Source organism: Enhydra lutris, unplaced genomic scaffold (assembly GCF_002288905.1).
Source record: "Enhydra lutris kenyoni isolate GAN:26980312 unplaced genomic scaffold, ASM228890v2 scaffoldscaffold2, whole genome shotgun sequence".
Lineage (NCBI taxonomy): Eukaryota > Metazoa > Chordata > Mammalia > Carnivora > Mustelidae > Enhydra > Enhydra lutris.
In genome coordinates this window covers 64,430,229-64,442,323 of record NW_019154086.1, presented here as the reverse complement: position 1 = coordinate 64,442,323, position 12,095 = coordinate 64,430,229, and the positions used below count along the sequence as shown (strand labels likewise).

The 12,095-nt window shown below is 37.3% G+C and overlaps 1 protein-coding gene across 1 annotated transcript in view; it reads left to right on the top strand.

Annotated features, from left to right (window-relative positions):
* The window catches only part of LOC111151439 (zona pellucida like domain containing 1), a 44,312-nt gene extending 32,988 nt beyond the window's left edge, over positions 1–11,324 (top strand). The window contains exons 7-10 of the mRNA XM_022509446.1: positions 3,167–3,338; positions 4,583–4,691; positions 10,720–10,749; positions 11,149–11,324. Of these exons, the coding sequence (XP_022365154.1) occupies positions 3,167–3,338; positions 4,583–4,691; positions 10,720–10,749; positions 11,149–11,324 (487 nt within the window). The remainder of the gene's footprint in view (positions 1–3,166; positions 3,339–4,582; positions 4,692–10,719; positions 10,750–11,148) is intronic.
* Positions 11,325–12,095: the final 771 nt, after the last annotated feature.

Below are 12,095 nucleotides of genomic sequence, written 5' to 3'. Positions count from 1 at the left end.
TTAAATTATACTGTAATCTATTAAGTGTGCAATAACATCGTGCCTAAAAAACAATGTACAGACCTTCATTAAAATGTACTTTATTGCTAAAAAAAAGCTAACCATCCTCTGAGCTTTCGGTGATGTGTCATCTGTTTGCTGGTGGAATGTTTGCCTCAATATTGATGGCTGCTGATTAGCCAGGGTGGTGGTTGTTGAAGGCTGGAGTGCCTGTGGCAATTTTTTAAAATAAGACAACAGTGAAGTTTGCCATATGGGTTGACTGTTCCTTTCACAAACAATTTCTCTGTAGTATGCAGTGCTGTTTGATTTTACCCACATTTTACCCACAGTAGAACTTCTTTAAAAACTGGAGTCAGTCATCTCAAATCCTGCTGCATTAACAACTGAGTTTATATAAAATCCTTTGTTCTCATTTCAATAATCTTCACAGCATCTTCACCAGGAGTAGATTCCATATTAAGAAACCAGGTTCTTTGCTCATTCATAAGAAACATCTCATTTGTTGAAGTTTTATCATGAGATTGCAGTGATTCAGTCACATTTTTCAGGCTCCACTTGTAATTCCTAGTTCTCTTGCTATTTTTACCACATCTGCAGTTACTTCCTCCATAGAAGTCTTGAACCCCTCCATGTCATCCACGAAGGTTGGAATCAACTTCTTCCAATGTCCTGTCATTTGATATTTTGACTTTCTTCATGGCATCTAGAATTGTGAATCCTTTCCAGGTTTCCAATGAACTTTGCCCAGACCCATCAAAGGAATCACTACCGATGGCCCCCGTAGCCTTACCAAATGTATTTCTTAAATAATAAGACTTGAAGTCAAAATTACTCCTTGATCTTTGAGCTGCAGAGTGGACGTTGCTGGGTAACTTGCGCAGCTTCTGTCAGCACTTGCTGCTTCACCTTCTTCTTTGATGTTACGGAGATGGCTTCTTTCTTTAAACCTCATGAACCAACCTCTGTGAGTTTCACGCTGTTCTTCTGTAGCTTCCTCATCTCTCTCAGCCTTCCTAGAATTGAAGAAATTTAGGGCTTTGTTATGGAGTAGCTTTTGGCTTAAGGAAATGTTGTGGCTAGTTTGATCTGTTCACCAGACCACTAAGACTTTTTTCATATCAGTAATAAGGCTGTTTTACTTTATCATTCATGTGTTCACTGGAATAGTTCAGTCTTAATTTCCTTCAAGAACTTTTCCCTTGCTTTTACAATGTGGCTTTTTGGTGCAGAAGGCCTAGCTTTTAGCCTGTTTCAGCTTTCTACATGCCTTCCTGACTAAGCTTAATTGTTTCTAGCTTTTGATCTAAAACGAGAGATGTGTGACTCTTCTTTTCACTTGAACAATTAGAGGCCACTGTAGGGCTATTAAATGGCCTAATTTCAATATTATTGCATCTCAGGGAATGGGGAGGCCTGAGGAGAGGGAGAGAGATGGGGGAACATGTGATCAGTGGAATAGTCAGAACACACATTTATCACTTTAACTTCACTGTCTTAGAGGGTCATAGTTTTTCGGGGGGATGGGCAAATTACAATACTAACATTAAAGATCACTGATCACAGATCACTGTAACAAATATAATAATAATGAAAAAGTTTGAAATATTGTGAGAATTACCAAAATGTGACATAGAGACAGAAAGTGAGGAACTGCTGTTGGAAAAATGGCGCCACTAGACTTGCCTGAGGCAGGGTTGCCACCAACCTTCAACTTGTAAAAACCACAATCTCTGCAAGCACAATAAAGTAAAGCATAATGAAACAGGATATGACTTACTAAAAGCTATATAATAAAATATTGAAAATTTAACATAAAACTAAACCTCCTATGTATAAACAGATACACGCAGGCATACTCGAGAAATGTCCAAAACTGGGCAACAAGCAATTTGCAACTTATATAACAAACAATGAACTAGTATTCCTAGCACATAAAGAACTTGTAGGAAACAGAAAGAAAAAGCCAACAACAAAGTAGAAATTTGGGCAAAGGACATAAACTGTTTTCAGATAAATACAGATGGCTCTAATGTATATGGAAAGATATACTTAGTCATTCCCACTGACAAAAATGTAAATTAAAGGGGCGCCTGGGTGGCTCAGTGGGTTAGGCCTCTGCCTTCGGCTCAGGTCATGATCTCAGGGTCCTGGGATCGAGTCCTGCGTCGGGCTCTCTGCTCAGCAGGGAGCCTGCTTCTCCCTCTCTCTCTCTCTGCCTGCCTCTCTGCCTACTTGTGATCTCTCTCTGTCAAATAAATAAATAAATTCTTAAAAAAAAATGTAAATTAAAATTATTGGTGACAGTTTACTTTTCCTCCCCAACAGTGAACAACTAATTTTTTCCCATACACTTTGTTGTTGCTCTGGGGGAAAGAAATTACTGCATATATTACTGGGGGAGTACAAAATGCAGTAATATTTACAGAAGGCAATGTGGCAAAATCTATTAAATGATATTGTACAGATAATTCTGCTTATGTTCAAAATAAGGCATTATAAGGCTATTCATTATTAATTTGTAAAAAGCAGAAGATTCAAAATGATGCAAAGTTGCGTAAATAGGGACCTGATTAAGTAATGGTTGCCGCATGTGCATGATGGAATACTGTACAGTACGCAAAAAGAATGAGGGGGCTTGCTAAATACTCATATGGAAAGATCCCTAAAATGTCCTGCTAAATTTTTTAAAAGGCAAAGAACAAAACAATGTAGGTTTTTTTTTTTTTTTTTTTTTTTTTTTTAAGAAGGAGGAAACAATAAGAATTCATTGCTTCAGCTTCTGTATATGTATACACTGGGAGGATGCAGTAGCAAGTGAGGTCACCTCTGGCAGATTTGAATGTGGATATGGAATGGTGTGGACAAGGGCAATGATGAGAGGGAGACTTTTCACTACGTATGTTTTATACTGTTTGGATTTTTGAACCTTATGAAAGTATAATCCCTCTAAAATTTGATGGTACTATTATAATCAGAAATTGATCTGTTTAAACTTTGCAATCTAGGTCACTCGTCATATTTGTTGAGCTAGCTTATGCTCTTATTAAATATCTGTAACATGGCATGATTTTGTTAGCTCTTAATACTGCAGAAATTAGTTTACCATTTCCAGTGGGCTGGTAATCTTCAGTAACATCCTGTTTTCACATTCCCTAAAATGTAGCTGTGACAAAGATCCTCAGACCACCGTCATTGAAAATGGCAGAAGCCAGCAGGGCCGGTTTTCCTTTGAAGTGTTCCGATTTGTGAAACACAAGAATCAGAAAATGTCTACCGTCTTCCTGCACTGTGTTACCAAGCTCTGCAGAGCTGATGACTGCCCCTTCCTTATGCCTGTATGTTTTTAGCAACTTTCTTCTAAATTGTCAAATTGATCTAAGCTGAAAGGTTATCCAGTGTTAGGGACTAATTTCTGTATAGAAAGTGAATATGGGTCAAGCCAAATAGTTTGAAGTAGAGTTTATTTATTTATTCATGCAGTAAGATCTATTGGATGCCTACTTTGTGCCAAGCATAATACTGGGAAAACAGACATGTGTGCATAAATTCTGAACTCATTTAGCTGATCTTTGAGGAACATGAGACTGTCATGGAAGAAAATATGACAAAAATGTTATGGTCCAAAGACACATGTATGGGTTGTTGTAAGAGGCAGTAATCACCATTGTGAGAGTAGAACAGGAGAGACTGGGAGGTTTGATGGAAGACATGAAACCCAGGGTATGACTCTGAAGATGGATGAACCCCAAAGAAACAAAATCAAGAGTGTGAGAGACACCCCGTCCCAAAGGTTGACTGAATTCACAGACACATAAGACAGAGTAACCAGGGAACTACCAGACCTTCATGAGGTGATGGGACAGAGTAGAGGATGATTGGAAAACATAGGGAGGGGGCAGGGCTGACACTAGAAAGGTAGATTTGGGATGGATGGCCCAGGAATCCCTTGGATTGCAAGTTAGAAGTTATAAAATAGGTGTGGATCTGAATTGCATACAGCCATTATTAAAATATTGATCCATTTACTAGTGAATAAGAAAAAATAGCTATTGCTGACAGGTCCCTAAGGTCACATCAGTATTAACCTGAGAAAAACGAAGCCACATTTTAAAATTGGAAATAGCTTTAATACATTTTTATTTATGCTCTAATTCATGCATTTCCTTCACAATGATTGATTACTTTAGTCCTAACTAGCTGTATCAGATGGGGTTAAATGGTGAATCCACATTACCTTGACTCTGTGCTGACCAACATTTCAGGAAAAGATTTATTAAAGGCTTGAGAGAAATAAAAGAAAAAAGTTTGATAAATACAGCTCTTTTTCAGGGGAACCATTGAGCTATGTAAATTAATGAGGCAAAGCACAATTATAACAGGAGGAAATAAGAAATGTGGCCCAAGCCAGAATGAGAAACACTGTAGCAATCATATGCAAAGTAATTAAATAAATGCACAGAAGTAAATGAATAAAATTAAACATGTGGTATCTCTTCCAAAAGAATCTGCTTTCCAAATGGCCATAAAGAACCAATTTTGTGCTGGTGTGGAATTTCATTTGTTTTCATTAACACCTCAGATTTGCGGCCACAGAGAAAGAAGAGATGTGGGGAGGAGGACCACTTGGAGCCCCCAGAGCACGTCTGGAAACGCCGTCCTCTCTGCTGGTCCCATCATTACTCGGAGTGGTAGGAACGTTTCTCCTTTTGTGTGTAGTAATAGATTGTTCCAAAATGGCTTATTACTTGGCTTCTAAGGAGAACTCAAAGTGGTTTCTCAATAACACTAATTAACTGTGAAACAAGATAAACTGCTAAGCAACTTTAATTTCACAGTAGTTTCCTGTTTACTCAACTTTCACACAAAGGGCAATATTGTCTTTTCCAATATTTCCCTTTTTACACAGGCACACACTACACACAGGCACACACACACACACACACACACACACACACACACACACACACACAAGTATACAAATATACCGTGCTGGACATGTTTCACTCACCCTTTTCTCTGCCCTGCTCTCTCCCCTGAAGGCCTGTGTGAACTGCACCCATCCAGTGCTTTGCCATCCAGTGCTTGGCTGGGTTTGGCCAGTAGGTGGTGCTATTCGAGGATGAAAATGAAGTCCACAGAGTTCCTCCCCAACAACTTTCTCCACAGAACAGGAACCTTCCTATAGCCCAGGGAACTTGACTTTCTTTCGTGAATTCCCTGTATCTTTAAAATAGTCCTATTAAACTTTTCTTAAAATGCCCAGTTTGAGTACCATTTGTTTCTTGCCAGGATCCTGAATATTACATAGCCCTTCCAGCACACCCAACCACGGTCACGAATCTAACAGATACAACGGCTTATCCGCACATATTCTCATATATACAAATATTTGTGCATGCATGTACATTCACAGACACTCTCCAAAGGGATATTGTTTTCTATCAGTGTGAACCCGGAGACATTCAGAATCAACTGGAGAAAACAGACATGCAGGGTAAACAACCCAAACTTCAGTCAAAAAAACTGATTCTAGCTCCGGCTTGTGTCCGAGCAAGCTATATGACGTGGGATTTTATGTCACCTCATTGGGAAAATATCTTAAAACAAGGGGTTTGAAGAAGTTGCTTTAAGATTCTTACCCTATGGATCTAAATTTGTCTTTAAAAAAAGTAGAGTTCTGGTTTGGATTGTATTCTAATAATTTTTTCTCACTTTTATCTTAGCCATAAGGTTATTATTATGTTTAAATTAGATTATCTTTACTTTTTCTCCCATGCCCTCTGTTCCACAGTGAAAAGAAAGTTTTGCCTGAAATAGGTAATTAAGCAAAAAATAATTTGACCTAGAAAGTTTAGACAGTTGCTTAAATTATTCACTCCTCTGTGTTTCTTTAGACATAGCATTATTTAAAAACAAGCTAATGGTTTTTTTAAAATAATGCAGAAATTTATTAAATATGAAATTTCAAACTTACTCTGCATTCCCTGAGGTTTGTTATGTGTTTTGAATGGTTTGAAAATGACTGGCTTGTGATTTGTGAAAGGCCCAATTCTTATCTCTTGTCTGGCTGTCAGAAATAGCTCATAGAATTACACTGCATGGAAACTCAACTCTCATTGCCAATAACTAGGAATGGTTTTGGGTAGACACAATAAAAATATTTTTATTTCTATGGAGCATGTCTAGCATCAGTTTTGTGTAAGAGAAAAAAACCCTTGAAAGGGCCATCTCTCTGCCCATGTTGAGTGGATTTTCCTCCTTATTAACCTGCTTGCTTCCTTCTTCCATGCACCGAATCAAATTTAAATGGTACACATTTTAATTAATTTTTAGCATAAGATACGTTTTTACAAGGACCAACATTTTTAAGATCCCCAAATCCCAGTAAAGATTAACAAAGTAGAGGTTTCTTTTCTTTTCTTTTCTTTTCTTTTCTTTTCTTTTCTTTTCTTTTCTTTTCTTTTCTTTTCTTTTCTTTTTTAAGATTTTATTTATTTGTCAGAGAGAGAGAAAGAAAGAGTGGCAGGCAGAGCAAGAAGCTGACTTCCCGCTCTGAACAGGGAACCCGATGTGGGACTTGATTCCAGGACTCCGGGATCATGACCTGAGCTGAACGCAGACACTTAACTGATTGAGCCACACAGGCGTCCCCCAAGTAGAAGTGTCTGATTCTACCATAGCCAGCCAGCCATGCAAGTTTACAGGTTTCACCTATACCATATTCACTCGCCCCAAGTATCTTGGCTCAAACCTCAGGCAGCTAATGCCTCGGTCACAATGTCACAGAGGTCATGCCTGAATATCTTCCTTTCCAGTTGCAACCTATTTTCACCTCAAGGATAACATTCATTTTCCAACACAGTAGTGTTGTTTTAGTAACCTCAGTCTCCTCACCGGCAAAGCCCCCAAAGAATCATGTTTAAAAGTTCTGGATGCCCTTCATTCCTCTCTTATTCTCTGTGGTTTTATTTTTTATAATTTTGATAAATAGCCATAGGATGGTGCTCATTTCTAGACAATCATGTAGAGGTATGGCCTCTACCCTCACGGTGTAGAGGGCCATATATAACAATTTTTACTTTATGTTACTACAGTATCATAATTTAAAAATTATTATTTTAAATTCTACATACATATAGAACTCAGAAATTAAGCCATATCCTTCAATAGGAAAATCCTATGTAAACATAAAATCTAACTTAATGACCAGGGCTACCTTCTTTTCTCAGTTTCACTTTATTTTTACCTTAGGTCAGCTAGAATTTATCTCTCCAGTTCCTGTGGCCAGTTTTATATAGACAAGTCCAATTTCAGGCTTGATTTGCTCTCTTCTAAGTTCTCTGGTACTTGGAATTTTTGCTCTGTTTACTCATTGAACCACTCCTTTCCCTTACATCTGACTTAGGTCAAGTTTAATAAGTTGTTAAAGCTTAGTACTTTTCTTTTGTTTTAATACAATCGAAGACATTCTGATCATTTTACCCAACACTGTAAATCCTTTTGTTGATTGATTTAGGAAAATATTCATATCTTCAATATTTCAAATCCTCAAAATTCCTGAAGTGTTCTTATTTCATACCTCCACACGCTAAAACTATTCAGTAGGGAAATGCTTATCATGGGGTATAATTCTGGAAATTCACAATTGCAAGTACTAGAAACCAATAGTACCTAATTGTTTTATTTACATAAATTCTGATGGGAGGAAGTCCTAGTCAAGCTATTCAATGCATATCATTGAATTTTATGGGGACTTAATAATTCATACAAACCTCCACATGGCACAGGCATTCTGTTTGGAACTGGGAATACACTAGAGAACAGGCCACAGTCTTTGCTCTCAGGAATCTTAGTCTTCAAAGGTAGACATGGACTATTAACAAACATAACATAATGGAGGGTAAAAAGTTAGGAAATCCTCAAGGTGCCTCAGTCAGTTGGGCTTCCAACTCTTGATTTCAGCTCTAGTCATGATCTCAGGGTTATGAGATTGAGCCCCGGCTCAGCTCTGTGCTTGGTGTGGAGAGAGGGCCAAGATACTCTCTCTTGGGCACCTGGGTGGCTCAGTTTGTTGAGCTTCCAAACCTTGCTTTTGGCTCAGGTCATGATCTTAGGGTCCTGGGAATTGAGCCCCAAGTCAAACTCTGTACTCAGTGGGGAGTCTGCTTGATGATTCTCTCCCTCTCCCTCTGGCCCCCCCCCCCCCCCTCTCTCTCAAGTAAAATAAATAAATATTTAAGAAAACGTGTCTCTTTCCCTGTCCCTTGGCCCCTTTTGCCCTCCTCTCAAATAAATAAATAAATAAATAAATAAATAAATAAATAAATAAATTTGGAAGCTCTGAATTTGAAATATGTGGTCCGTTTTACCATATAGGTAGATAATCAAAGATTAAAGAAAATAGTTTGCTTGTGCTAAGAAAGGAAGAATATTTATTCTGTATATATCTTTGCACCAATGTTTACTTTGTCCATTTATTTCTGCTACTTATATGAAAGAAAAGCAGAAAGAAAGTGTTTATCAGGTGCTTCTGGGTTTCCAACAGCCATGATATTGCTGCTGTCACTTTCTTCCTCTGGGTCCTCAACTAGCTGCATGCATTTTGAAGAGCGCACCAAGTTTAGTATTCCCATATGTTCTAACTCCAGAAGGTGTCTTTTAGCATATATGTATATGGTAAGACCAAGTGTGTATAAGAGAAAAATAACAGAGTGTGTGGTGAAAAAAAAATCTAGAAAATGTCTACCTTCCCTTTGGGGCTAAACCAAATTGCAGGACACTAGAAATGGAAGGAAACTGGAAACAGCAACTAGATAAAGTGATTCGCTCTATGTTTATCCACTATCAAATGCAGTTCCAAATGGTATTCAAATAGTACATGCTTTGATTTTATCCCTCTGCTGCCATCAGAGGTAGGACACTTGTACTTTTTCAGTCCTGGAACCTATGGCTGGTATGGCTCATCCGACAGTTTGTCTCATGTGAAGATTTTGTCCGTAGCCCCATCCTTATGAGTGACACCTGGGGTAGTTTTCTTACAGAAGTGTTGCTGCTAATGTGGGAGAGAAGGGAACTTTCTGACTTCTTTAATTAACTTCAGGATGCAGAAAATAATATGGGCAGCCAATCTTAGCACTTTCACCTAATTTGGGACACATAGGAGAAGGAGCTTTCTAGTCTTAAAAATAAATAAATAAATGCAAATAAATGTGGTTTATAAACAAAGAATAACTTTGAAAAAGGAATTTTAGAGCCTTACATATTCTCCTCCATGTTCCAGTGAGGCAGTTTGTCTTGGAAATCTTTTGGAAGAATTGATCACATTTCATTCATTCCATCCAGTTCCATGAGAAACAAGTGTCTTTATAAAATAGTGTTGGTTGAGGTTAGGATTTTCCTAAGGGTGTCCTGTAATGAAAATTTGTGCTTTTTTCCCCTCCTTTTTGTCCTATAGTGGTGCACTGCACCATTCTAAAGAATACTATAAATGAGCACTCTATTAATTTGGAGCGTTGTACTTCTGGCTCAAACAGCAGAATCATCATTTCCGCCAAGACTCATATGTCTTAAAAGAAATGGCATCAGATGGCTTATAAATATCACGCCAGGTTCTCCCAATCAATCATTTCAAATACTAACCCTGGGGTTTCATAGCTTGAGATAGTCATCTTTATAACTAAAAATATTTTCCATACTTGGCTAGTCTATATTATTTTAGAAAAAGGATTCTGAAGTTGAGCTGTTATTTAAACATATGTTTACTTCATCATGGAGGCTGTGACAGATGGAAGTTTCTTCATCTGTAAAATGGGGGTAGCAATAATGTTAAAACCATATGGCTGTTACGAGGACAAAATGTGATGACACATGAAGCAACACTTTGTAAACTGTATGGCATGACACACATGTTAATTGTAATAATATTTACACTCCCAGTCAACTGCACACATTTTATGGTTCAGATAACGGACACCCACAGGCACATACACACCCACATATTTAAGACCAAAAATGAAATCCACTCATTGTACAAGATCAGGGGTTAATGGCTATACGATTACCAAATACGTAACCCAAGTTGGGATACCAGGTGAATGCATTCATTTCATCGATTATGAGGTTTGCCAGGGACAAGTAAAAAATCACCAGCTTTAATCTTTTACTTAACAGATGCAAAAAATCCTGCAATGCAAGATTAGGAGTATGTTTTCCTTTCATTTAGTTACTAAGTGTGAATTTATCTTTTAGGAACTTAAAATGATGTTTTTGCAAATTATGATGGGCAAATTTGCAACACTTAAAATAGAGCGGCACTAAATAATGAATACTTCTCTAAAACAAAATAACAAATGGCAGGTTATAGGGCTATAAAAAATGTAATAGCTGTTAACAATTACTGCCCCCACTAACCTGACTAGAGAGAGAATGACAAAGCAAGGTTGACAGGAAAGAATATTGTAGAGTATATTTTGTGATTATATCTGTATGCCTAGGGAAACTGGCAGGGTGTGGGCTTATGGGAGAGACAGAAAAAATCTCAGACACATGGAACAGAAAATGGGAAAGCAGAATGGTTTAGGAAGAGTTTCATGATTCCCTCACCCATGGAGCTTGTGGATGAAGCACATATAGGTAAAAAGTAATCACCGAATTATAATAAACATAAGTAAATATTTAGAGATACAATATTGCTTTTCTTTTTCTTTTCTCTCTCAGATGAGACTCCAACCAACAATTCGCAGCTTGGTAAGCTAATGAACATATATTGAAAATAAAAGTATGATTTTTAAAATTTTAAGTGGTTTTTGATTATCAGTTGCAACTAAATATGATGAGTTCTGATTTTCCAAGTTTGTTATATTTTACATAACATCTGAACTCATATGAGACCTGTTGGTCAATTTTTATAACATTTTACAGATAATTTTTTTTTTTTTTTTGGCAGCCCAGGGAATATCAGTCTTCTAAACTGCATAATCCTTTGGTAATTGGATTGAATTATAGTCAAATAGATTATAGCATTTATCATGTCATGCTGTTATTTTACAAGATACTAATGACAGATGTTTTGCAGGTATAAACTGGGATAAGGTGAGATAAATCCAATATTGGACCTTTCCACTATGTGTATTTTATTGCTTGCAGGTTCTCCAAGTGACCCTCCTTTCCAGCTGAACGCCGTTACCAGTGCACTGATATCAGGAATGGTCATTCTGGGAGTCATGAGCTTTTCCCTTCTCTTGTGCTCACTGGCCCTTCTACACAGGAAGGCACCCACTAATTTAGTGTTGAATGGCATAAGAAACCCAGTCTTTGACTGACTGTAACAGGTCCCTCCTTTTGGGAAAAGGATTCACTGACCATACCATGGGTGACTTGTCAGTGTTTCATCCAAATTGAATGCCAGCCAGCATTTGGTATTTATAGGTATGATAGATTTCACAGTGTAGCTCATTAGCATGATGATAGTGAAAGAATTTTGATGCTATTGTTTTTGTCATTTATGTATGTGGTCAGCCCTATTTGTATGGCACCAATGGGTATAATGACAATAAGCAAACAATATTCAGGACTTAGATCTTACAGGATCAGTCACATTTCATTTTATTTCAGTTTTCTTTTGATTATTGGTTGTTACAGAGATAAAAGGGGGGTGTAGAAAAAAATACATTTGTTGCATTTTTTCCCCCTGGTAAGTGTTAAAACCCGATGTAATAGCATTTAGAGTTGTATATGTGGTCCTAAAATGAAAGTCATTCTTTTGTTTTATTCCAGATAATTCCAGCTTGGGGATATGTTTTAATTGGACTGGCCAATTTGGACACTTGAGATTTAATTACTTATTCTATGACCGGTGTTTTTGGCTGATTTCCATGTCTGATGACATTCATTAAAAAAAAAAAAAAAAAAAAAAAACTCTTGGGAAATGTATCTTAAACTGGAGCATCTACTTGTGTAGCAAATAGTAAAAATAGTCATTAACCTTTGAAAGATACTAAGTGACCCTTAGTATCTCATTATTCATTTGTATAGAAATGACTGTGATCAGTTTTCTCCTGGTTCAAGTGAGAACATCAGCACATGTTGACTCT